The following is a 27,879-nucleotide window of genomic DNA, read 5'->3' as shown; positions in this document are numbered from 1 at the left end:
CTAGAACTTTAAAATCATCCAATACGACTCTCGTCTTCTCTATAGCGCCCGTCAAGAATCGTCTTCCTTCACAGTTCCAATTCCAACTCCCAGATCCCGTTGATCCCAATCTCCTACTCCTGTTTTCTCACTCCAATCCATCTATTCAGTTCTCTCTCCACTCCATCACTCCCAGCTATGGACAAATCAGCTGCGGGAAAGAACTGCTGCACCTTCTGCTAACGTTCTGTGATGCGCGCTGCACATATAAATGTGATCCGATGCAGTCTTTGATTAATTAAGCTCCACCAGGTAGTTATGTTAACACTCGTGTAATTTTTTTGAATTGATTGATATGAAAGCTTACCATGTCGTGGTTCTCATTTCTCGTAGATCACCGTCGGCTCTGAAGTTTGTGGAATTTTCGTGTTTGGGCTGAAGTATTTCAATTTATTGCCAAACGATGGATAAGTCAAGCGCTTTGGAATACATTAATCAGATGTTCCCCACAGGTTACGTCCTCTGTCACTCCATCTTTCGGCTCCTTAATTATAGGAAACAGCACTGTTTGTGTGATCTTATATCAGCGTGTAAGGTTATTGTCTCTGTGGTGCTCATGTAGAAGAGCTTCCAAGTATGTGTATGTGTATACATACCGAAATGGAAACGTCACTTTTTATTGATGAATTGAAAGAGACTAATGCTTGAATTAAAATAATATATAACTATACGTAAATAATAATCAAAGACTATGGATCAACGAGTGCACCAGATATCTCAACTAGTTTAATACACCCATAGCACCCTCATTAGTCATCACACCCCAATACAGAAAACTACTAATAAAGTTGGTTCTTCCCGTGAATGAAGGAAATTGTTTTTGGGAAAATGATCCTTGCAGGTAGTGATCTTCTAGGCCTCTTTTAATTGTCAGTCAGGTGTTATTTTATGAATTGGAATCACCTTTTGTAGGTTGAGGCTCCTCTCATGTTTGCAACTATTTGTTTAGGATTTAGGGTTTCTATCAAGAGAATTGGTCCCTTGTAAAGGAGGAGTTGGTCAAAATGTTCCAATAGTTTTACAAAAGGAGGATTTTGAATAGTTCTTTGATGGAAACTTTTGTCTGTTTGATCCCAAAGGAGACTGTTGCTAAAGTTATGGAGCTTCGCCCTATTAGTCTTGTTACAAGTGTGTATAAAATTATGGCGAAGGTGTTAGCCAATCGTTTGATGTGAGTTCTGTCATCTACGATCTCGGCTGAGCAAGGGGCCTTTGTGGCTGGGAGGCAAATCCTAGATCAAGCCCTTGTTGTCAATGAGGCGGTTAAGGACTATAGAGTTAAAAAGAAAAGAGTGTTATTTAAGATTGAATTTGAAAAAGCCTACGACCATGTGGACCGAAACTTTTTGGATAAGGTATTAGAAAGGGAAGGTTTCAGTTATAAGTGGCGTATGCGGATGTGGGGTTGCATTGGATTATTTTTGTTTTTATCAATGAGAGCCCTAGAGGTAAGGTGCAGGCGTCGAGAGGTCTGAGGCAGGGTGACCTACTTCCTCCTTTCCTTTTTCTTCTAGTTGTTGATGTTCTTAGCAAACTGGTCAGCAAGTGGGTCGTTTGTAACTTGATTGGGCCCTTCGAGGTTGGTGAGGACAAAATTCCCTTCTCCCGTCTTCGATTTGCGGATGACACTCTTTTCTTATGTTCAAGAAGTGGGAACTCCTTCTTGATGTTGAACCACATTCTTGTTTTCTTTGAGGAGATGCTAGGGCTTAAGATCAAAAGTGAGGAAGATAAGATTAAAAGATGGGTTGAGTGGGTTGGGAAGTCTTCCCTTTTCTTATCTTGGCCTCCCTCTTGGGACTAGTCCAAAGTGTATTTCTTTGTTGTACTGGATGATCGACAAAGTTAGAAGTAGGTTGGCTTCTTGGAAAAAGAATTTCTTTTCTAAAGCGGGTCATCTGATTCTTATTAAATCGATCCTAAGTGGCATTCCGATCTATTTCTTCTCTTTTTAGATCCCCAGGGGAGGTGTGCAAGTGAGAGGTTGATGTGTGATTTCCTCTGGGAAGGTGTTGATGAGGGGAAAGGAAAAGAGGCACATTTGGTCTGATAGGAGGTTATTGAGAAGCTAGTGTCTTTAGGGGGTCTTGACAATCTTAGGGCCCGAAACAAAGCCTTCTTAGCCAAATGGCTCAAGCGTTTCTCCTCGAAGCCCAATTCTTTGTAGCGTAGGATTATAGCTAGTAAACATGATCCCTATCCTTTCAAGTAGCTGTGTAAAGGGATTACCGACACTAACCAGAATCTTTGGAAAGATATTTCGAAAGAGCTTCTTGTTTTTATTCCTTGGGTTCATTATGTGGTGGGGGATGGGAGAGAAACATATTTTTGGGAAGACTACTAGGTGGGGGAAAGATCTCTTTGTGGTTCTTTCCCCCGGTTGTATCATTCATCGTCGCTTAAAAATCACTTTGTGTTTGATGTTCTTATGTGGACAGGGTGCTCTTGTTCTTTTTCCTTTAGGCTTTAGGTTCAATTGGGTCCTCTCTGGTAGGGTAGCGGTTGATGTGGTTGCCCTCCTTTCTCTTCTTGAAAGCCACCCTTTTCGTTTTGGGAGGAGAAATGTGAGAATCTGAAGCCCCAATCCCTTTGGATGGCTTTTTGTGTAAGTCCTACTTCCAGTGTCTGGTGAACCCTTTTCCTGGGGTGAGTGTGAGACCTATGTTTGGAATAGAAGGGTCAAATTGAAATAAGAGTTTAGTTAGAACTTGTGAATTAGGTGTTTTAGGAAGAATATTTTGAAGTAGGCGTTTTGAGTGTTAACTGGCGTTGAAGCAAGACAATGCGAGGTGAAGGAGTTTGGAACAAGACTAGGAAGGCAGTTTGAGGTTCAACGCAAGCTGAAGCCAGGCGTTGAGGGATAGGAATTTTCTGGGAAATTTCCTAATTATACTTAATGGGCCATGTGTAAGAGTTTAAGTTAAGCATGGTTTGAAAGGTTATTAAGCTTACACGTGTAGCACTTTAAGTAGGAGCTGGCGAGTAATAAGAGCTTAAGGGTAACTAATCTAATTGAGGATTAGTATAACTAAGTGAAAGGTAAGTAGAAAGGAGGATTAAGTTGACAAGTGTGTCCGTGTCCCGTGTCCATGTTTCTTAGCCAACAAGCAGTTTGGTCAATCGGTTCAAGCTTCTGGCAATTGGTGGTCGGTTTCACCCATTGTAAACTGACCAAGTCAGTTTTCGGCGGTGGTTTTTGTACAAAGCCGCCCCTGCTCGACCGATGATCACCCCTTGTGCACTTTTTTAAACAAGGAGTTTAGTGCATATACAATTCAAGATTTGTGTATGCCTTAGCCTGCTTTTACCTATTAAGTTTTTTTTGGCTTTTTGTGTATCAATCCCATGTGTTCTCCTGATGTTTTTCTTTGTTTCATGCTTTTTATAAATTTTTATTATCTACTAGTTTTCTGTATGGACATGATGAGGACGCTAGAGGGATGTCAATCTAGTTGAGATGTATGAGCGCGCCCCCTGATCCGTAGGACTCTTATTATATATCTCTTGTACCTTGAGTCTTTATTGAATCTAAATAAAGAGACCGTCTCCTTTTCAAAAAAAAAATCCAAGGAATAACTTGTATGCATATGCTTCATATCCACGTGTAATTTGCTCCAAGTAATATAGCCATCCCTACCCCCTCACATCAGTCCCACAAGCCTCCATCCATTCTCATTTGATCACGACGGGGGAGCAAGTAAAGATAGAAAAACTTACATTGGTTTAGAGATAATCAAGCTCAAACTTATGACTTCCACCATGTCAAGGCAACACTTTACTGCCGAGTTATATCCCTTCCCTTGCCCCATTGAGAAATAGGACTAACTACTCTTTGAGGCAAATGATTGAGAACCCTACACCATTGTTCTTGAACAACTTGGAATTGAACCTTTCTTCTTTTCTATACTATTACGAATACAAAAATGAAGATAATGGGCAAAATTGGATTCAATTGTCAACAACTCCTGTCTCATACTTTTGGATTGGAGCCTTTTCGTGCAGTTAATTTTGTGACTCTTTTTGTGGGATTTCTTTTTGCTATGTTCTTGTACTTTCTTTCATTCTTATCAATGATGACTTGATTTCTTGAAGAGGGAAAAAGATGAAGAAGAAGAAGAAGAAGAAGAAGAAGGAGAAGAAGAAGATGATGATGATGAAGAAAGGGAATTTAGAAACTATTCAAACACCAGTGCTAATTTTTTTGGAAGGCTTACTTGTAATTGTTTTGAGTTTATGATATATTGTCTTAAAAAGTTCCTCGTAACACCATAAGGTGGGATCATATTTTGAATTATAACTAAGAGCAGTTTTGGAAATTAAAATAGGTCAAAATTTCCCCAAACAACCATTTTTCAAGGTTTCCCTCTCTGTTCTAACTTGTTTAGCATTCTCGAAGTTGCTTCTTCTAGGTCCTAGAAGCTCACTGTTTTTCTTTATTCCCAGATTCTTAGTGATATATTAACTTTGTGAAGTTTGGTTGATATTTAGAGGCATCTTTATCTGGTGTGGAGCCACTTATGCAAAAGATCCATAATGAGATACGTCGTGTAGATGCTGGAATTTTAGCAGCTGTTCGCCAGCAGGTGATTTTTTTCTTGTTTTTCCCTGATAGAAAGCAAACGCTTTCATTGCTCATTTGTTGTCATTTTTTGTTGTATTTAATTTGGGTACCCTACATTATGCTCATTCAACAATTAGGTTCACAATTTAGCTTGATGAGTTTTGATTTATATGTACACTAGGTGATGCCGATTGCCGAAGTCATATCTGTTGGCATTATTTGATGGAATATTTTTTATATTTTGATTCATTTTCATTCTATTAATGAGAATTGTTTGTTGTTAACAAAAAAGAAAAAGAAAAAAAAAAGAGTTTGGATATTTTGGTTGGCGTCGGAAAAATGTATACCTCAGCAGGGATATTAGATCCATGGCCAATCTTGAGAATTTTTTGTAGTGATAGTCAAGCTATTGAAACTTGTTTATTTGTTGGAATACTAAATTCTATCCTTTTCTTTGTATTTTGCTCTATTTTGTCTTATTTCATTATCCTAATGATGGGGCTTGTTTCCTTTTTCAAAAAAAAAAAAAAAAAAAAAAAAAAAAAAAAAAAAAAAAAAAAAAAAAAAAAGAAGCTAAATTTGATCCTAACTTGGATGAAGCAGAACTTGTAGGTGATATGAGGTTCATTATAATTGAGTGCACAGTTCTATTTTTCATCTGCTCTTTAATAATCACTGTCATTTCATGCAAATTTTAAACAAACAGGCCCTTAGGTCGGTAGGATTGGCAGTTCTATTTTTTCTTTTGTTTTTATTATGATCTCTCTTTTGGGCGTAAGTTTCTGATGAACCAAGTTTTTTTTAAACATGATTTACAACTTCCCTTTTTGATCTTATTTGCTTGATTGGGGATGATGACGTTATCTTTGCCACTATTATATGTATCTTAAGAGAGTAGTAAGTGAAGCATATAATATGTCATGTCATATTTTAATGTCCTTGAGAACAATGGTGCTTTTTCTGCAAATCTAATTATTATCTTTAATGCTATTATGACTTTCACAGAGTAGTTCAGGGACCAAAGCAAAAGAAGATCTTGCTGCTGCTACGTCAGCTGTAGAGGTTTGTCTATCAGCTTGGAATTTTTCAGGTTTTTTCTACTTTAGCATTTAGAAAGATCTAAAGTTCTATATTCATTGACTTTTATCTACAATACAAATTTTATGTCGTATAAAGAAAAGAATTTTGTATTATTCGGGTATCGGTCTGTTCTAAGAATGGTTCTAATCCAAAACAGTTTGTTGTTATTACTGTTTGGGATTTATTAACTGAATGACATACCAAGAACTTTCTGTTTCCTGGTGGTTGTGCGATTTGGCCAGTGCTCTGCCTGTATAAGGTTGAGTCCACGATGGTATCAAAAGATATGGAATATTTTATTTAATTGTGCACATATAAATCCTTTGTTCTTTTTCTGAAGCAGGAACTCATGTCCAAAATCCGAGAAATAAAAACTAAAGCTGAACAGAGTGAGACAATGGTTCAAGAGATTTGTCGAGATATCAAGAAGCTGGACTTTGCAAAGAAACATATTACTACAACAATAACTGCTCTTCATCGTCTGACCATGTTGGGTAAAGTTACAAACTTCTTATATTTGCCTCGGGGTTGTACAACTACACTTGTTTTTTCTTTTGGGACAAGGGACAATGTCTTTGATGGTAATAAAATACAAAGGAGGGTCCAAAGGTCGAAATTGACTATGGTCCCGAAGTTGAAAAGTTCTCTCTTAACCCCACTAAAGATTTTACTATTTTTCTCCCCCCAAATACCCCACAACAAAGCACACACTCTCTCCCTCCAAGTGACAGATGATGGAGAAACTCCTCAGTCATATCATCGAAAGCTCTTTATGGTGCCCCACGTGTTCTCCTTATCATTTGTTGTTGTTTTTGTAAAAGTTCTCTTGCCTAACTCTCGCTTTCAATAATTTTTTTTTCTATGTGATTATAGTCTCAGCTGTTGAGCAGCTCCAAGTAATGGCTTCAAAACGACAATACAAAGAAGCAGCTGCACAATTGGAGGTAATCATTTGTGAATATAAACATTTTCCCTTTTCATCTAAATTGTTTCTTGTGTGGTTGTGCTGTAGCCAAAAGGCTTAGCTTGATACCTGAAAGAAATTTATAGGTTATATGAGGCCATTTTGGCACAACACATCTAATTGTATGTTTAGATGCTATTTCCTCGGTCTATCCCTTTTTCCTAAGTTTTTGCCTTTTCCCTCAACTTAAATATCTTTCTGAAGAAAAGAGAGGGTTTTATTTTTTCACATTTTTGTTAAGAAACATGTATTCTGATTCATTCCAGGCAGTAAACCAATTATGCAGTCATTTTGAAGCCTATAGGGATAACCCGAAGATCACAGAGCTTAGGGAGAAGTTCAAGAATATTAAACAAATTCTGAAATCGCATGTATTCTCTGACTTCTCAAGGTATGATGTACTTCAGATTACAAGACCATTATATACAGTTTATCTGGCAGGGGAAAAGAATTAGACTGGAAGGTTGATGACCCACTATGTTTCACTTCTTCAATGTTAATTGATGATCCATTCAAAAAAATTACTTTCTTTGAATAGTTAAAAAAACATCAAACGTTATTTCCATAAAATACAGCTTTGTATTTTTTAAGCTAAGGACCAAAAAGATTATTTTCCAGGCAGTCCTTCAAGATATTGGAAAACAGGACATCAAACAATCTCTTCGGAAAGACTACCAATAATCCACTGGATTAGGGCTTTAGAAGAGTCGAGTAACACTGGCTTGTACCCCAAGTGGGGGGCCTAAGTCCTTAATAAAAGTTGGTTGTGGGAGGGGATGGGTTGTGTTTGGGGCGTTTAGATTATTCAGACTTCCTTTGGTGAGAAATTGATTGCAGGGAGAAAGGCTTTTCTCACCATATATGCATATACCTGAGCAGCGTAGCTCCCTTCATTAATATACTAAAAAGAGGATTAGAGATTTCTTATTGTACTGCCTTATCTTTGAAATTTACTTCATTTTTCTTCTTTTAAGTTGCTGCTCATGAGTCCTTGGAAGTCGATTTATTTGTCAAAGGTTTAAAGGATGTTCCTCTTTTTCTTTTACCAATAATCTGAACCCTAGAAAAGTAGTTATATGTATTTGATATACTAGAAGTCAGGGATGTATACATTGAGCTCATTTTTTGTAGCATGGTTGTACGGCACCCAGGAGCCAAAATTAAAATTCAAGCTGTTTAACTTTGGATGGATTTCATGGGTTTATCTATTTGTTATTATGAAGTAATAATGAGAACTATGTTGCCAATTCTTTCCCCATGCATCAGCTTAGGTACCGGGAAAGAGAAAGAAGAAACTAATTTACTGCAGCAACTGTCTGATGCTTGCTTTGTTGTTGATGCTCTGGAGCCATCTGTGAGGGAAGAGTTGGTGAATAATTTTTGCAGCCGGGAGCTCACTTCTTATGAACAAATATTTGAAGGAGCAGGTATGCTTGTCAAGTTATCATTACCATATTTCTCCATCCTGGGGGTGGATTGGGGCAAGGGGTTTGTAATTATCATTTTTTTGTAGAACCTTCGTAGAGGAGAGAATCTTTGTCTGTTTTAGCCTTAATCTGAACATAGAGGGGAGAAACCAAAAAAATAAGATTAATTTGACTGGATAATATGTGCTCTTAAACCTTCTTTGCCCTTGTTCACACCATACTCTTAAATCTTCTAAAGTTGATTTTAAAAAGAGCATCTTAATCCATGGTAGTCAACTATCTAAAAAGTTAATTTCTTATGAATTTCCTTGACACCCAAAGGTTGTAGGGTTGCGCGAGTTATCTTGTGAGATTAGTCGAAATGCACGTAAGCTGGTCCGAACACTCACGGATAGCAAAAAAGAAACAAAAAGTGCCTTTATGAAAAGTTCTGTTTCCTTTTTAATAAAGAACAAGAATGCCTCTTTTAATCCCGACCCTTAGATCTTTGAGCGCTGCATTAGCTAATGAACCAAATGGCAACACGGGAACCAAAAGAAGTAAGAGAACTACAGAAAGAGACCCCAGTTTAGGCAATAAAAAAAGAAGTAAAATGTGAATCTAATTACCGCAAAAAACCTAAAAAGAGACATTGAAGGTAGCATCATATCAAACATTCTCTTTCACATATACTTCTCTTGTCTAAAAAAAGAGGTAGAATGAAATTTTTGTTTATTGATCGAGCAAAAATGAAACCTTTCATATTGCTTTTTACTATTTGCCATTCCTTGTGAGATATGCCATTTTTTTTATTCCCATGAAGAATGAAACTTTTTATTGAAGAAATGAAAAGAGAGTGATAAATATAAAACAGAACTCAAAACTACAAACTACAGAAGTACTCCAATTCATGCATACCATAAAAAAGTTTTGGCACAAGTTGATTCAAAATGATCGAGCCAAAAAAAGTGCTTGCCTTAAAAAATCCTATGATTTTTCTTTCCAACTATAGTTCTGAAGTTTATTATTCTCAATGTAAACTCTCTTGTAATTTGAGTATTATTATTAATAAAGAAGCTTGTCTCTTTTTAAAAAAATATTGAGGCTCTGACAGCATTGATGCATAAAAAAGTGATCTCAACGGGTTAAGTAAGAACACCGAGAAAATGAATGGTTAAGCGACACCCACATGCTTGGCAGAGATAACATATTGAAAACACAAAGAATTGAAAAGGAAGTTTCCTTTGGAGCAAATGGACTTTTTTAAAAGACTATTGTTACCAAACAAGAATGTTAATCCGTCTTGGACTTCTTGACTTTTACAATGCCGAAAAAATTCTGCTTATATTTTCTTTTCTTTTGTTTATTTTTACTACAAGAAACAAACTTTTCTTGGATAGTTGAAAAGTTGTGATACTTCTTTTTCTTTTATAGATCTTTCCCTTTTGTCCTCTTTCAACTCTCCTTTTTAGATAAATTTATGCCTAATAACTAATTGCATATTTCTTTAAAGATAACCTGACAATGTATGTTTGTTATATTTCTAGAATTGGCAAAGTTAGATAAAACTGAAAGAAGATATGCATGGATAAAGCGCCGCATAAGAACAAATGAAGAGATATGGAAAATTTTTCCTCCTTCATGGCATGTTCCCTATCGTCTTTGTATCCAGTTCTGTAAGAAAACAAGGTAAGGAACTTGTTTTTAAGTTTGAATTCTGCTCATGTTCCTGTGATTGATCTATTATCAGATGACTGGTTTGCTCTCATCTTTTGGATGGATGCACGGATGTGGAGAATTCAACTTATCTAAGGAACTATTAACGGGAAAAAATTAATTAAACAGGCTCTCATAAAAAAAGGATCACAGGAACTGAAAAATTGTATAAATTCATTGATAAAATTGACAAGGATATTACATCAAGCTTTTGAAATGGATAGATTAGGGAAAGTTCATGGAAAAAGGGAAATATAAAGACATAAATTGGATGGATCTTTTTGTTATTGAAACCATAGATTCAACTCCATACATTCCAATTAAGAGTTATTCTTCTTCTTCTTTATCCTCAATTTTTTTTTCTTTTATCAATTAAAAATTTTAAATAAAAAACAAGACTTTCATTGAATTTTTTAATGAGGAGAAGATGAGATACCCCACACACCAATGGGTTACAGTCAAATAAAGGATTGAGGTAAAAAATTCTTCCACAAAAGACCAACATGTATAAATAATCATTAATTTGTGTTTTCATAGGAAACTAGTACCATAGGAGACAAATCAGAATTTGTGCTTTTGTAGTTTTGACTGGCTTTAATATGTATTTCTACCGTTAAGTTTTTACTTTTCAGCCTTGCTTCTATCTACTGTAGGTAGCTTATATTGTTATTTTGGGTGTTTACTTTGGTCTTTTCATGACCTTAGTATTGTTCTTGTATTTTGGATATGATGAGGGTGCTATGGGGTGTCAACCTAGTTAAGATCTGTAGGCGCACCTACTGATCCTCTCTCTCCCCCATTTCTAGGCTTCTCTATTATTCTCAATGTATAACTCTCTTGTACCTTGAGTTTATTAATAATAAAAAAGCTTGTCTCATTTTCAGAAAAAAAATTCTCAGTTCTTCCTCCGGTTATAAGTTGAATTACACCAAATTTTTTTGTAACTATGGTCTTTCCATGATTTTTAACAACTGGAATGCGCTTTGCAGTTGGGTTATTCTCTCTTTTGTCTTGCTTGAAATATACATATCTGTTTCCTATAAAAAAAAAATCTTTGACCTTTTTTCTTTATGTCTGGGAGTGCTGTTTTTGTTGAATGGTCTTAATGATTGCAGAAAACAACTTGAGGACATCCTGGATAATTTGAAAGAAAAGCCAGATGTTGCAACATTATTGCTGGTATCTCTTTCATTCTCCCTCAAAAAAAAAAAAAAAAAAAAAAAAAGACTAATGGTTCCACGTAGTTATATTGAAGGCAATAATTCTACTTTTAGATGAAATCTATGATAGTTGTAGAATAATCACATATACTCTTTTTAGAAGCCTGCATTCTAAATCCTGTCGTCTGACCTCTTCTAGTTTTAATAAGTTGTCTTCTCTTTTGGTTTCAACTCATATTTATCAAATTTTTGTTTAGGCACTACAACGAACTCTAGAATTTGAAGATGAACTGGCAGAAAAGTTTGGAGGAGGTGCTCGAGGGAAGGAGAGCGGAAATGGAATTGAGGAATTTGGCAGAGAGGACAGTAATAGTCAAAATGTTTCCGACATAAGAAAAAAGTATGAGAAGAAGCTGGCTGTACATCAAGGACCAGAGAATGATGTATGTATTTTAATTTTTAAATGTGAGAATACCAGATTCATTGACTATATCCTTTCATTTCTTCTCTATTTATAAAAAATTTACTGTCTAATTGCTATTTAAATTTTGGTGATTGACAGGAAAAGAACGGAATCAAAGATATGTCGGTGCCTGGAGCTGGGGTAATTTACTGAATTGTATGAAATTCAATAATGGAACGTTAGTTGTTACACAATGTAGTTGCAAAAGTAAGAAAAAATTTTCTGCAAACCAAACTTCCGTCATTAAGATTTAAGCATTGTTGTAGTTTGTAAGAAGCCGTTCTGTTAGCCTATATAAGATAGTTCATAGGTGGCAGTTTGTTTATTTAAATACTATAATTTACCCTAGTTGAGATGTCCGGTGCACCTACTAATCCATGTTATCTTGCTTAAATTGTACTCTGTACCATCTTTTCATTATATCAAGGAGAATTTCCTGTACCTGTTTAAAAGAAAAACTATAATTTACCCAAAATTTTGTGTCATATGGATAAAATAGCTCTTTGATATTTTCCAATATTTGTTGGCAGTTCAACTTCCGTGGAATTGTCTCTTCTTGCTTTGAACCTCACTTGACAGTGTACATAGAACTAGAAGAGAAGACATTAATGGAGAATCTGGAAAAACTTGTTCAGGTAATATCATTGTTTCTTTCTGTATCTAGTGATTCCTCTGAGCCTTATAAACATCTAACAATTCTTACTTGATTATGCTGATCCTCCACAAATCAAATTTGCTTTATAACAGGAAGAAACATGGGACATTGATGAAGGAAGTCAGAGCAATGTTTTATCAAGTAGCATGCAGGTAATTTGCGAAATATGATAATGCTTTCTATCATTCAGATATTTGATACGAGCTCCTGGTTGTATGGTCCTCCGAGGGTCAAATGTAGAAGTAATACCTTTAACATGGTAGGAGATCTGTTTGGGCTCTGTGAGTCTATTGGTGTGTGGTCGACAACTTTAGCATCGTTCGCTTCCAAGGTGAAAAGGCTCCTCAAGGGCAGGTCACTGGATCGGTGAGAAATTTTAATGATTTTATTGAGGGGGAGTTTGGTTTGATCCCCTTTTGTTGAATGACAAGTTTTCTTAGGCTAATAGTAGAGCGAGAAGCAGGGTTGGTTATGGGGGTTAAAATATGTCTCGGCTGGTTGTATCAAAACAGTGGTAGAAATACCACTATCATGATTCATTTTAGAAGCTAATAAGAATTGAAGTATTATTTCCTTTTCTTTTGGTCTTCACCAAAAACAGATCATCATCCTGTAACTGGGAAAGAATTTCCCTAAGAGTATCTGTCCTTGAATTTCCGGCTGGGAATCCTTGTCCTACTCACTCCTCCCATATTCTAATTACTTCGTTGTTGGCTATTCCTTTTTGCAGTTGTTTCTAATAATCAAAAGGAGCTTAAAGAGGTGTAGTGCCTTGACTAAGAACCAGACATTATTAAATTTGTTCAAGGTGCATTCTATATCCACATTAACAATTGTGATAGATGTTATGTTTCCCAGAAGCGTGATTTTTTAAAACAGTGCTCACCTTGATATATAATACTTGATTTGCTTTTTTAATCTTGTCTACCTCTTCTATTCAAAGAGATAGGACACTACGTTTACTTTAGGGATGACTGTAATGCCACTACATATTCAGTATTATGCTTATAGATTCACATTTATTTGTAGATTGGCCACCATAGTTTGGATGTCGTATGCCACTCTCTTATTATGAGTGCTTATTAAGCAGCATAAATTTGTATGCCAAGATCAAAACGATTTCCTAAAGATAATTTGGAAAAATCAAAAGAGGACATTTTGTTCATATTGATATTTTTCACAATAGTAGGGTATCGATTTCTGTTGTTTGAATGTGGGATAAACTGCAAACTGTTTGGTAGTTATCTATTTCTATCATCACGTTGTCACAAGAAGGAATATGCTCTTTAAATAATTGCGTGCAAATGAAATAGTCCTTATGTGGTTAAGAGTTAAGTCTTTCAGTTATGTACTGGAACTGCTAAATAATATGGTCCCGGTCCAAAATATGAAAAGTGGACAACACGGATGGTTCTTCTAGAATAATTTTTATTGGACTTTTCACATCGCCAGGTATTCCAGAGAGTGCTAAAAGCTTATGCTACCAAGCTTTTTGCAAGACTTCCCAAGGGTGGCACGGGGTTTGTTGCAGCAGCCACTGGCATGGACGGACAGATAAAGGTGCTCAAAGAGCAATCAAACATAGAGTTTCTTTTTCCTTATTTGAGAATTATGTTTATTTTTTTGTTATATTCTAAATGCGCGTGAAAGTTTTGAACAGACTTCTGACAAGGATGAAAAAGTTATCTGTTACATAGTCAATTCAGCTGAATATTGCCACAAGACAGTAAGTTGCCTTTTGGATAATTTCTTTGGTTGTCAGATTATTCTTTTTAGTATTTACTTGACTGGTGGACACTTAACTGTAATATCTTTTCCCTTTTCAGAAAAGGATTTTAAGAAAGTAATTTTCAATAATGAAAATATGGTACAGTATAAGTTAAGAAATGGTATTGCATCGTTCAAACTTGAAGAGCAATTGTTAACCAAAAGTTTCTCCTAATTAGTCCACAAACAAGTTAAGGAAATACCTCATTTGGAATTTTTTTATTTAAATTTTATATCCATACATATATGTGTATATATAAAGATATTTGAAACTTCATTTCTAAAAGCTGACAATTGGCTAACAAAACAGATATACTACCTAGTTGATAATTGTCAAACCTTTTACGTAGGAAGCATTTTTACTGGAAAATGAAATTATACCTTTCCTGAATTAGCTGGACTCAGAATTTTTTAACGGTCATGATCATGCTTGTACTTTGTGGTTGTCATCTGAATCAATATATCTATAGTGGTTGAAAAATAATATTTTTCCGTTTTTATATTCTTGAGGGACATGTTACTTGAATAGCTGACCAATTAAAATGAAAAACTGTAATCTGCCTAAGAATTCATTCTAAATTTCGTGTCTTTTAGTAACTTGAGTTATTCATTCATTATTATTATGTTTTTGTGGCGGGGGTTTCAGTCAGGTGAATTGGCTGAAAGTGTGCAAAAGATAATTGATTCTCAACTTGTGGACGGCGTAGATATGTCAGAGGTGCAGGTATGATATTCATTACTCAACTGCAACGGATGATAACTTTTTCTCAATTGAATTCCACAGCATGTCATGTTGTGCAGGATGAATTCTCGGCAGTAATAACAAAAGCGTTGGTCACCTTGGTGCATGGTCTGGAAACTAAATTTGATTCAGAAATGGCGGCAATGACTCGCGTTCCATGGGGTACTCTTGAAAGTGTGGGTGACCAATCAGAGTATGTCCCTTCCCCCTTCTTTATCACTCAATTCAAGATTTGTTTACTTTTTAAAAAAAAGAAAGAAAGAAAAATTGTAAAACTTTGCAATTGTTGCCAAACAAGATGGGGTCCCTGAAAAAGTACACTTATTTAAGATGAAGCTTCTCTAAGAGACAAATTGTAGAGAATATCTGGAAGTAATTCCTGAATAACTCTCTTCCCTGTTAGGAAGCTTCACAATTATATTATTATTATTATTTTCGATAGGAACAATTTTAACGGTTAAATAGGCAGATCTGAAAACCTCTCTTTCCTGTCAGTGTGTGCCTTTGTTATAATTTTCTTAATGCATGCAGAAAACTAATGGGGGAGTCTATTGTCTATAAAAATTGAAGATTTAGCATTGGATATTTTTAGAATAAAAGTAATATGTTTAATCAGATACAGTGTTGAAATTAAAATATATGAAAGATCACAAAATGGCATATAAAAAGACTGCCCAAACAAGGAGCCAGAGCCACACTAGCTAACTTTAGAAAAATGACTCTAATCTAGAAAAATAAGATCTAGTGAATAATTTATAAGAGCTCATTGGTAACCAAAGCCTAAAGAAAAACCTTAAGCCTAGCTAAAGACCAAACCTAAACTTAACTATCTAACTCATCTTAAAATCAGAATGTTTCAATCAAGCCAAATGCCCCCACAAAATTGTGAAAAGGAATAAAAAATTGCAATTTAAAATAGGAATATTCTTGCCTGAACAGGGTCTGGAATCTCCTGAGGGGGACGGGGAATATGGTCCCCATCTGCCCCATTTGACACAAATGAAAACTAAATTTCCCTTTAAATGGGGATTTATCCATTAAATTAAAAAAATTCTACAAAAATTCGTTTAATTGAGATTTTGATATAAATAAATAACACCAAACAGGAAACAATCCTTCACTCTCTGTCCTTATCCTCACAAACATCCTACTCCAATTGAATTGTCCCATATTCCCAAAATGTGGATCCAAAAGGCTCGGGAATCATAGAATACCTTCATTGAGCATTTAAAACGCCTGCACAGCTTCGAAAAGCAATGCCAAATCAAAGAAGCAAGCTAACGTCTCCAAAGGACATCGTCAAAATTCCCCGCTCCACATTAAGAAACATGTGTCTTATTAACAATGTTGTTGACAATTCAACTTTTTTAGGTCTTATGTTTTCCTGAACATGAACAACGAAAGCATATTGGAAAATAGATTTAATCATATTTGCAATAAAATATATAAAAACTCCCTTCATTTAGAACCCCCCGTATTCCACATTGTTGTGTTTAAAACTTAATTTTATTTCTAAAATATTTATATGATTTTTAGTGAGCCCGTATCCACATTATCCGCATCCATTCTTCTGGAAGAATGTCATATTGAATTTGTCTCATGTGCCTGTATATCCATACTTCTTACCATTTCATATTTCTGGAAGAATGTCATATCTACTCCTTCCTTTCTAATCATTTTTAGTGGTCAAAACACTTGTTCTCGTCCAAACAAAAAATGTAATTTGCCTTGGAAATTTGTTTATTTTTTTAAGGAAACAAAATGAGAAGAGGCCGTTGCTCAAAATACAGGAAATGAACACAAAATCAAATTACAACATGATTTAATCAAAGTCAAAACTGTAGCCAACAAACATAAGACTTAATCATGAAAAATAAAGGCGTTCAAATGATTTAGAAATAGAGCACCAGGAAGAAGCCAAAAACCGAGCTAATTGTAGTTACTGGAGCTGTCACCCTTGAAGAATTACGTTCTTTCAAGTTTTTTGGTAGTCGTAAAATTGATTGTTAATCTTATTTGCACCCCACCCTATTGCAGGTATGTCAATGGCATCAATATGATTCTCACAACCAGTATTCCCGTATTTGGCAGACTTCTCTCACCTCTTTACTTCCAGTTCTTCTTGGACAAGGTGATCATTGAGAGGATGGTTCCTTTTATTTCACAGTTTGCTCTCATGTTATAGTCAACCTTATATTTAGTTTTCAGCATCATCCTGTTCAATTACCTTTAATTTTATTATGTCCGTTTTCCATGTGTTTTACTCCTCTATATATTATTGCCTGTTGCCAATACCTTTGCTCATTTCTTTCAGCTTGCATCATCTCTTGGTCCGCGTTTCTATGCCAACATCTTCAAGTGCAAGCAAATATCAGAAACTGGAGCCCAACAAGTATTACAAGCTCAATCCTTTGTGTACTGTTTTTCCCTCTGGGAAATAAGTTTTTGTTGTCAACCTAAATCTTATAATGCCCATAACAACCAAGATATGCCTGCGCCTGATGAATAATTTCTTACTGCACATTTGTCTTTTTTCTCATGCATTCAAAGAATAACTTAGTAAACTTAACAACCTTACTCTACGGACAACTGTATTCTTGAGTTTTGGGGACAAGAACCTAGGTCTGGTGGATGAACCGCTGCCTTCTGGCTAGAGCGTGATCCTAAGGTGGTCTGACAGACTTATGTGTCATAGTGACATACTTAAAATTTTGATATCTTAGGACTTCTTGAGTCTTGATGACTAAATGTACCGTAGAGTTAGTTGTTCATCCTATGAAAATAGTTGGGATACATGGAGGTGAGCTAGACACTTGTGGATATAAAATTAAAATAAATAAATAAAATTTCACTTTCATTAATCGCTTGGGTTTCATTTGATAACCATTTCTCATAAGTTCCTATATTTCGTTATTCACTTTCTACTCATATTATCAAAAGCTAACGAATTAGTTTTTAGAAGTTTCCTTTTGTTTTTAGAATTTAATTGGGAATTCAAGCTTCTTTAAGATAGGTGAAAACTACAATAATGAAATTGGGAGGAAGCAACCGTAAATTTAGAAAACCAGAGACTAAAAATGAAATCATTATCAAATGGGGTCCTAGTTTCTAGTAAATGAAATATCACTACTGCAGAAAGATCTTTAAAACTGTACATTTTTGTTCATGCCTATGATGTTATGTGTATTAGAAAAATGGAAACAACCCTGCACTGGCCATAGATGATTGAAGACGGAAAATTAAATGTCATAGACTATTTCATTTGGTCACTTCTCCACAAATTCACCATTTAGTGATTCATATAGGATTTGGGTTTGATTTTGATTTTGATTTATCATACCTAGAGGTAACATTTGAAATGCTTGTACAGATGCTGTTGGACACTCAAGCTGTGAAAACAATTCTTCTTGACATTCCTTCCCTTGGTCGACAGGTACGTTCACATTCACAATAACTAACCTGGCACTACTCTCAAGTCATCTTCTATTGTCTAGATTGTTTCCCATTCTGGATTTTTCTTTTTATCAGAAAGAAAAGAAACTTGGACGGCTGTGGACTTTCTTAAGAAACTCCAATTAAGAATTGTTTCCAACAAAACAGAAATTTTAACTAAGAGCTACAAAGTACAAACGAAACAACAAAAAGGGAAACCTCAATCCCATTTGAGACATGAATTGTACAAGATCACAGAAGAAATAAAAAGAATTCGACTTATCTGAAAAAGTTTTTTTCATTTTTTTTTAATAAGAAACACATTCAAGAGAACAAAAAAGAACAGTCTAAGGGCAAGAAACTGCCCTCCCAAGAAGAACTAAAATATAAAGGCCTTCCGATTGTTGAAAATCATGAACCAGTTCCAAATTTCTTTCCTTATTTTTATGGTATCATGTTATTTTGGGCATGCAATATTATAACTAACTTGCCAGTTTCTCAAATTTTCAAGGTTTTGCATTTTATGTGCTTAAGGTAGCAGACTTTTAAATGTGTTCTATGCCATTGCTTCGATTTTGTTGAAATGACTTTGGAGCCATGATTAGTGTAGTTAACTGGACTTATAAGTTGCTGACAAGTATTCTTTCACTATTTTTATTATTATATTATTAAATACATCTTTAAAAATAGACTTCTTTCACTTGAAGGTTCTAATTTTCTTACCCACCACTTCATTTTTTTGGTTATTTCTCAGACTTCAGGTGCCGCTAGCTATTCAAAATTTGTAAGCCGTGAGATGAGCAAAGCTGAAGCTCTTTTGAAGGTTTGTAATCAAGGTCTCAACGTACATGTTGGTACCTTTTTTCAAAATTTCTCCCAAGTTAAGGGGCCAGGAAGATTTTGAAAAGACTATCCAATTAGGATCAACTTAAAACAGGAGGAAACTTTAGTAATGGAAGCCGATAGGCGGATCATCAAGAGACACACTCTTGACTTTATCCTTAAAATTCTTCTACTTTCATCAGTCTAAATTTTTCAAGGAACTGCTATTATTGGAGCTGTTAAAATGATATTCCTGGAATCTTCTATGAGATCTGACTGCAAGCTAGTTGATACAAATAATTCTCTAACTGCGTTGGCACAGTTAACCAAAGGTCTCAAGTCAACTAAAGTTTCCCCTAAACATCCTGACAGTTATCTTTATTTGCTGCACAGGTTATACTTTCTCCGGTCGATTCTGTGGCAGATACATATCGTGCACTACTGCCGGAAGGAACCCCGATGGAGTTTCAGCGAATTTTAGAACTTAAGGTCACATTTTTGTTTCTCTTTTGTTCCTATTTCATAAAGTTTTACCTAAAGTTCATATAGTTCACAACTTATGCACTTTGTACAACACAACCAAGGTCTTGTTTCTTAATCATGTTTTGGCATGTATAGGGATTTAAGAAAGCTGATCAGCAAAGTATACTGGACGATTTCAACAAACACGGACCAGGGATCACGCAGCCTTCGGTCTCATCACCATCAGCTACACCAGTTGTCTCCAGCACACCTCCAGCTCCTACAGTTACCAGTCCTTCAACGGTTGGGCTTATGGCATCCAGGGAGGATGTCCTTACTCGAGCAGCTGCACTAGGACGAGGAGCTGCCACCACTGGATTCAAAAGATTCTTGGCTCTTACTGAAGCTGCAAAAGACAGGAAAGATGGACCTTTCAGAAAACTTTTCAACCCTTGAAAGGTAAGGAGTGCCCAATACTATGCTACTCCTCATCGTATTGAACAATGTATTATTTCTAGTCCTCTCTCTGTAGTATATAGTCGGCAATTCTACTACCCGTTTCTTACATAGAAAATTACTAGAGTACCACTCAATTTTGAAGCTTTTGGGTTTCTTTTTTCATTCTTCTCTTTCTAATTCTTTTAGTGGCAATTCTTCAAGTGACATGGAGTGATGGAGAAATTTTCGGGATTAATATTTGATATTTTGAGAATGCAGAAATTGAAGCTGAGATTCTTTCTTAATTCCAATCGATTTGATCCACAAAAATCTCAATTCTACTATTGAAAACTCTGTATGTAATCTCTCTTCTTTCCTTCCTTTTGCGCAACGGATTTCAAGTTTTATAAATTTGAGATCCAAAACTTAATATCAGAGAGAATATATAGTACTATGTTATTAGGGACAATTTTTTAGATTTCCTCACTTCATTACTTCATTACTTGCCTTTTGGATTACCCTTTAAAGTGTGTGAATTTAAAAAAAAAAAAAATTCAAAGACTTCAAGATGTTCGGTACTATTAAATAAAATTGAAAATTTATACATTTTAAAGAAAAACACTTAAAACTAAATCTTAGAAAATAAGTTTTAAACAAAATTATGTATATTGACACTTATAAAAAAATCTAAATAAGTATGTTAGTTTTTAAATTTTAAACTTATTTTAAAGAAAATATTTAAGAAAATGTTTTATTTGAAAAACAATTTTTCAGAGATAATTTAAACACACTTTTAAAAGAATGATTTAAAATGATGCAAGATTTCGGTGCCAAGAAGCGATTTAAAATGGTTTGAGATTATATTATCTCATATTATCTTTTATTTTTAAGTAGTCCACTTAATAAATTAAATTTGGTACAAAATTAAATTTTATGTTCAATCGAATAGCTTATCAACATTGAGCATATCTAAATTTTCGATGTCGTTAAAAGTTTGAAAAAAAGAATTAACAGCTGCACATTAAAACTTAGAGATTACGTATTTAAAAATTAAAAGACTAGGCTCGACTTTCTTCAAAGAACAATTCAACATTAAAGATAAATATAACTAAATGCATTCATATATATATATACACTACTCTTTAAAACAATTAAAATAGAATCAGTTTTATTGTTTTTTGCAATTAATTCAAAAGAGTTAGGTAAGGAATAAATAGGTATAAATCACTATATAGGTTGACCTAGAAACCAATTTGTACTAAAATGACCTAAACTCATGGAGCTGACTTATTTTTAAGTCTTAGCTTACAGCCGAACGGTATGATTGGAAGAAAATTAGTACAAAATTCCACCCTAAAACGATCCCAAGTCATGGAAGTTCCAACAATTATACACATTTGACTCTTTCCAACCAATGAACAGTTTTGGACTATTATGCCCTGAGATTCTAGTAATCTTTCTAAATATTCACAAATATTATAACAAACTTTATATCTTGTTAATTTTTTAAATACTCAAAATGAAATTTTTAAATGGATTTTAACTGAAATTGAAAATTTTTTAAGAGCCGAAATCTTTTGAAAACTTACTAGAATCTTGGTGGATCTGAAACAATCAATAGGTGGATCAATCTTGCCAAATTGCATCAACCAAAGACACAAGACAATTTTAAAGGGTTGAAAAAAGGGTTGTGTAAATTTAAATTCCAAAATCAAACAACAGAGTCGCCATCAACTCTTGTAAAACAGTTGGAGAACATTTACTGTAATTATCTATTAATCATTAATAGTAATTAATCAGAATCTAAAATTTAGTTCTTTATGCAATATTGACCTAATATTTTTCAAAACATATAAAGTTAAAACAACAAAACACAAACAAAATCTCTCACCATCTACCGTTTTCATGTTTGGAGTAACAGGAAGAGTAAAATCTGAAATTACATTTGACATTTGAATGCCAATTATTTAAAATAGAATAGTTATATTTCTAGATAGACTACTGAAGGCTGCTCCATCTCTATATATACAACTCTACATCCAAAACATTTAATTTTAAACATTAATGTTCCTGTCACTTTTTTCTCTCTCTTTTTCTCCACAATGAAAACAGTTCGGCTAAGAAATTTTACCCATTCATCAAAAGTCCATTCATTTTATTGATGTCTTTTACAAACCTTACTTTACTACCCCAATATTAAAATAATAATACATATCAGAATCTTCAGGTGCATAAAAAATAATAGAAAATATAACACTATGATAGATATATCTAAAACGATTTATACATGAGACCATATAACAAAGACTAAGATGATCCCTAACATATCAGAGGTTAATTTTCCATCGAAGTGAAATAAGACATTGGTATGAAACTAGAAAAAACATTTTTAAAAAGCTTAATAGAAAATATAAGAAATGTGGCATTTGTTGCGCATGTTCATGGCCCTACCTCTCAAAATCCCTGATCTTGCTTAAGGGGTAAAAAAATTTGTCTGAATCCAGGGCAATTATTTCCCCGTGGTTCTGTTCCCTGCACAAAAGTAGATCTGCATATCAAAACAGATTCCGTTACAATCCTAAGATATAACAAAATTTTAGATTCTATTATTGATGGACAAGGATCGATAGAATTTGAAATTTATCTGTATTTTATATATTTAGCCCCTATAAGTTGCCAAACCTTCACCAAGAAAATCTAAACTCAACTTTTGAAATAGAACCGTTATCTCCTTAACAACATGCTCATCACCATTTTTGAGTTTATAAAAAACTGGAAACTAGCGGTTCCAAATTTCAGATTTCTAATAAAGAATGTTGCTCTCACCATTTTAGCTTAAAATTGCCTTCTTCCAGTGCCTTGTTTGGCATCCAAACTGTCACCAAAATCCCCAAAACCACCTGATCGATTAGAACTGCCAAAATCACCAAATCCGCCACGTCCAGAACCACTTGAACCGAAATTCCCAAAACCACCTGATCGATTTGAACTACCAAAATCACCGAACCGACCAGGAGAACGTCCAAAATCAGGACCACCAAAACCTCCAGAATTGTTTGAGTTGCGACTACCAAATGAACCAAAGCTCCCAGAGCTAGGTCCACTATTTCTACCCATTGAACGACCAAAACTGGAACTTTCATAACCTCCTGAACGACCGAAAGATCCTCCCCGGTTGCCAAAACGACCTGAATTATTCATTTGACGATCTCTAAGCCCTCCAAAGGAACCTCCACTGAACATATCCACATGTGCACCAGCTTCAACAGTAATCCTTGGAAGCTGATAATCAAGAACAAAGCAACCAGAGTCAACTTTACATCAAGTAATAATATATTCAAACGTGGAGTACTATTTATTCCCAGCTCCTGAGATGGGAGGCTACTAGAGTACTCAACCATGCAGATAATAGGACCGATATTTCATACTACCTCCCCTGTTGTGCATCTTTCATTTTCAGGACAAATGCCTCTAAACCTTCAGAAGTTGTTTAAAAAAAAGAAAAGAAACGTGTCCATTCACACTGCTTCATATGCATGAGCGGATGATTTAGATTTTTCAGCAAACCCAAATGCGCATGGAAATCTATCATTCAGTAAAGCATTATAGTTGTGTTCAAGTGTTGCTTATTAACATGTAAGATTTCTTTAGTACAATAAATGAGATGAGGATTTGAACGTCCGACCTCAAAACAAGGACATATCAGCTCAATATACATTTATCATGTGAGATTAAAACAAATCATCTCAATTCTGTTCGTTCTTTTGTCCTTTTAAACCCTTTTGCTCTTAGTATACTTCTCTTGTACTTTGAGCTTCAGTCTTGTTATTAATTATTAATATTAATAAAGAGGCGTGTTTCCTTTAAAAAAATAAAACAAACCATCCCAATTTTAACATTTTTTATTGGTGAGTGTTCAGGCCACCTTACGACTAATCTCACGAGACAACTCGCATGACCCTACAAAACTTGTGTCAAGAAAATTTCTAGAAGATTAATTCCTAGATGTCTGCCTACCATTGATTGAACCCATGATATCTCAATTTTAGTGCTAAAATTCAGGGATAAGACTTGGCAAATATACGACAGACTTGGTTCTTTTATATATGAAATAATCTTGAGATATCAATCCTTGACTTCTAAAAAATGCATGAACTAATCTCCAGGGCTGGGAAGCACAGGCACGTAAATTTTGGTGGAGTGTCAGTGTCTGACATGTGTCAGACAATGATATGTTTGGAAACACTCCAGACATGTGTAGCAAAAACCCGACTAATTTTTATAACTATTTATTTTATTATGGGACACGTGATGACACTCATAAGACACGCCAGGGAAGGGACACCCAGAAAAGATCGAAACCTTTTAAATGAACCCAGGATGTTGGAGATGGTGGTTGGCAAAAGAAGGGAGACGGCAGTGGAGAGAAGCGTCGATGCATCGACGGCAAAGGAAAAGCAGAATCGGCAAGGGAGAAGGGCAGAATCGAGGAGGGGGAGGTTGGGTGTGCGTGTAGAGGGTGGCTGAGGAGAGTATGTAGGGCTAGAGCCTTTATTTCTAATTGGGCTTTTGGGCCTTATTTCATATGCCCGTGAGTTCCATTCTCGATGGTTTTTTTATTTTGATTTCTTTTAAATGCTCCACTCCTTTATTAATTTTTTTAAAAAAAACAAACATTATTTTTAACAATTAATTATGAAAAAACTGGTATTTAAATACATAATTTTTTAATAAATAATGAATCCCAACATGCCATGTCCTACATTTTCAGAAAGATTCTAACCTCATTGAATCTGCATCCCACTTCACGCTCAATCATTCTTATAGCCCTTGTCTGATCCTGTGAGTAAATAAGAATAACACTACCTTTCTTACCAGCACGACCTGTACGGCCTGATCTATGGACAAATATTTCTGTGTTGTTTGGTAGCTCAAAATGTATTACCTAGAGAAAAAAAGTTAGAGGTCAGAAAGAATCCTTACAACCATAATGATAAGTCCACATGCAGACAAAATATGCCCTCAACCTTTATACCACTTCCTCCCAAACTCCTAACAGCAGAAATGAAGAGATATGACAGGGTATGATCCTACAATTACACTGCTCTAGTCTATTTGCGAAGTTGGAGTAAGGTCCATGAGATTGAGAGGGAAGTATTAAATAATCACCATGCACCTGGAAACTAACTACATAATAGAAAACAAGGTCAAAGGAAGAAATATTGATAAAGATAATCACTTACGAGATCAACATTAGGTATATCAAGACCCCTCGCTGCAACATCCGTTGCAACTAGAACGTTGAAACGTCCATCTCTAAAACCAGAAAGAGTTCTTTCCCTCTGACTCTGTGAAATATCTCCATGTAAAGCTTCACATCTAAGGTTCCTTCCCATTGCATAGGCTAATCTATCAGCATCACGTTTAGTTTGAGTGAAAACAATACACTTCCCTCCTTTCCCATGTTCCTAATAAGCAGATAATAAATAGCAACAACATAAAACAGTCAACAACATGAAATAACAGGCCCAGATAATTGAGGAATATACATAAATAAATTTTAAAAAAAAAACAAAGAAAGAAAACAAAAATGGAAAACAAAGTATCAATCAAATAGAGAAGTTCTGGGTCCATACTGTTATCAGAGGTCCAATTATTGATGCTTTTCCATATGTTTCTGAAACAATTGAAAATAAGCTAATTCCATCTGCCAATTTCTGATCAGAATCTCCAACCTGAAATATTGTAAGTTTTGTCAAATTCCCATCCATCAATTAAATAGTAATGTGCTTTTCCACATTTTTTCTGTTTTTGCATTTCCTTTAGTTTAAAGTTATCCCCTCAAAACCATGTGTATAAATGAAACAAATGCCTTCGGAGATAAATCATGACATCCATAATGCAATAAATAAATTATTGACCCATACACAACAGGAACAAAGAACATTGTTGTTTTCCTTTTTCTAAAGAGAAGGTTTTTTTTTTTTTTTTTTTTGCTTCCTGAGGTCTTGCTCCTAGCGAGAGAGAAAGAGAGAGAAGCAAAATAAATGATAAGAAAAGCAAAAAATTATGTAATTAAATTTCAAAAGGCAGAAAATATGTTAAATAGCCAACATACTCACAAGATCAATGGTTAATGGATTGGTTAGGTAATTTCGGGATAGTTTTAAGATCCAAGACGGCATTGTTGCAGAGAACATCATACTCTGACGTTTCTGAGGCAACCTCTCCAAGATCTTCTCTACATCCTCTTGAAAGCCTACTTGAAGCATCTGGTCTGCTTCATCAAGAACAATAAACTGGACTTCTGATAAATTTAGAGAACCCCTATTGAGAAGATCAATCAGACGACCGGGTGTGCCCACAGCGATATCAACACCATAGTCAAGCTGCCTCATTTGTTGGGAAATCGGTGCACCACCATAAACACAGATCGTGTCCAGGCTAGGAGCAGCCTCTTGAAATTCCTTTTCAACCTGCCGAGCAAGTTCCCTTGTTGGAGCTAGAACCAGGGCTAACGGGTTCCTCCCTCTTCTGCATAATTACTAACGAATTATGGTTTTAAAAATTAACAATTAAACCCTTCCAAACCCTTCCCAGATGAATAATACAGTAGAAACTAAAACGAGCTGGAAGAAAATTAAACAAGATGAAAACACGAACCCATTCTTCGCATTGAACTGAATGATTTTGTCCAAGATAGGAATTCCAAAAGCAAGAGTTTTTCCTGTTCCAGTTCTAGCACGACCAATCATATCACGCCCTTGGATTGCTGGTTCAAGCACGGCCCTCTGAGAAAGAATGAGAAAACAGCACAATTTCAGACTCAAATGGAAATAAAAAACGAGTTACCAAACATAATCTAAATCAAAGTATGTCAAGTGCATTATTCGACTGAGGAATACGAGCGATATGCATATCCCAAAATGTCTCGAAGTAAGGGACGTGGCCTCTAGCTATTGCAACAAGTGAACTTGTTCACAAGAAATAAAAGAGTAATATCGTCGCGATAATTCAACATCCAACCTGAGGTTAGAGGAAATAGATTAAAAGAAGAAAAAAAAAGTAGTTGTCCGAAGAAGTGATCAAACTCGTTAAAATTTCTTCCCCACTACACAGTCATTGTGTTTGATCCCATCCAGCAGCAGAAACTATAAAAACATGTGTAAGAAATGAGGAACACAGTACCTGAATCGGAAAGAGCTTCGTTATACCCTTTTTCGCCAAAGCAGAGACAATTTCTGGCGCAATCCCAAGCTTTCCAATCTCGAGTCCTTCATCACCACTTCTACTACCGCTAGCGCAATCATAATCCTCGACCGCAAACTCCGCTTTAGAAACCAACGAGGCCTTGAAATTCAACGGCCCAGAAGCCGCATGAAATCCCTTCGATTGAAAACCAAAACCCAAAGGCTTCTCCGTCACCCCAATAGTGGAGAAATGCTCAAAATCAGCAGCAGGTACAACGCCGCCATTAACAACCACAGGAGACGATAAGAAGTTCGCGATTGGAGCAAACAAAGTGGAATTGATTCTACCTCCGGAAGCCGCTAAAGCAGAAGATCTCCGTAGAAGAATAGCACTCATCATCTTCCTTGTAACAGAAGTGGTCGACGAGAATTTGCGAAGGAAATGGAGAAGTTTTTTTTATGGGCGATGGGCTTTGGCTAGGGTTTAAGAAACTCCGAAGAGCGAAGGGTTTTGGGAGGTTCGGACTCTCAAGGAGGTGGAGGCTTCGCAAATTAGGGCAACAACCGACCTCTATATATTTTGCTGTCACAACTTTTTTATAAAATAAATCAATTTACTAATAACATATATTTATGGTATTAAATTTCGGTCTAATGTCTCATCTTTCTATCAAATCAACTTAGTAATTGAAATGAGATGTAATTATTGTACTAAAATGACAAGTAATAGAATAATGTAAATAATAAATATGTTAACATCTTTAATAAATATTTATAAGTTTGTTTATTATTTAAATAATAATTCATTGCATTGGGCTTGTGTTGTTTTGAAACCTACCAACAATGAGTTCTAACGATCTCTTTTATAAAATGGATATCGGCATCTTTCTACCCTATTTATTTTTAGCTTTGCTCTTTTAGAACCCATTCTAAATTTGGTTACATCATTTTGTATGGACTCTTGTGGATTGAGATAGGAATT

At 35.2% G+C, this 27,879-nt stretch overlaps 2 protein-coding genes across 4 annotated transcripts; one reads left to right on the top strand and one right to left on the bottom strand.

The window, feature by feature from the left end:
• The first annotated feature begins 19 nt into the window (after nt 1-19).
• Nucleotides 20-19,890, top strand: LOC103502491 (vacuolar protein sorting-associated protein 53 A). Of its 2 annotated transcripts, XM_008466433.3 has the most exons (25): nt 26-291; nt 373-491; nt 4,528-4,622; nt 5,606-5,662; nt 6,024-6,174; nt 6,554-6,624; nt 6,911-7,035; nt 7,911-8,071; nt 9,598-9,739; nt 10,882-10,945; nt 11,184-11,369; nt 11,489-11,530; nt 11,920-12,024; nt 12,137-12,196; nt 12,775-12,852; nt 13,497-13,604; nt 13,705-13,770; nt 14,458-14,535; nt 14,613-14,746; nt 16,591-16,684; nt 16,868-16,945; nt 17,924-17,986; nt 18,740-18,808; nt 19,201-19,296; nt 19,426-19,890. In XM_008466433.3, the coding sequence occupies exons 2-25, from the start codon at nt 443-445 to the stop codon at nt 19,723-19,725; spliced, it is 2,472 nt and encodes an 823-aa protein (XP_008464655.2). In that variant the 5' UTR covers nt 26-291; nt 373-442; the 3' UTR covers nt 19,726-19,890. The 2 variants fall into 2 exon arrangements, 1 of the variants encoding a protein (XP_008464655.2); XR_007822657.1 differs by lacking the exon at nt 19,426-19,890 and having other exon boundaries at nt 20-291; nt 16,868-16,968; nt 19,201-19,280.
• Nucleotides 19,891-21,819: 1,929 nt separating this feature from the next.
• Nucleotides 21,820-27,466, bottom strand: LOC103502489 (DEAD-box ATP-dependent RNA helicase 53, mitochondrial). 2 transcript variants are annotated; one of them, XM_008466431.3, is made up of 8 exons: nt 26,896-27,466; nt 26,371-26,498; nt 25,830-26,241; nt 25,344-25,442; nt 24,951-25,175; nt 24,491-24,652; nt 22,534-22,989; nt 21,820-22,239 (listed from the first exon to the last, which is right to left on the bottom strand). In XM_008466431.3, exons 1-7 carry the CDS (start codon nt 27,295-27,297, stop codon nt 22,543-22,545), a joined length of 1,875 nt encoding a protein of 624 aa, XP_008464653.1. In that variant the 5' UTR covers nt 27,298-27,466; the 3' UTR covers nt 21,820-22,239; nt 22,534-22,542. The 2 variants fall into 2 exon arrangements, with proteins under 2 accessions (XP_008464653.1, XP_008464654.1); XM_008466432.3 differs by having other exon boundaries at nt 21,820-22,255; nt 26,896-27,462.
• Nucleotides 27,467-27,879: the final 413 nt, after the last annotated feature.

Source organism: Cucumis melo, chromosome 7, assembly GCF_025177605.1.
Source record: "Cucumis melo cultivar AY chromosome 7, USDA_Cmelo_AY_1.0, whole genome shotgun sequence".
Taxonomy (NCBI): Eukaryota; Viridiplantae; Streptophyta; class Magnoliopsida; order Cucurbitales; family Cucurbitaceae; genus Cucumis; species Cucumis melo.
Note: the sequence above shows the minus strand (reverse complement) of the source record. Positions and strands in the feature narration are given on the sequence as shown.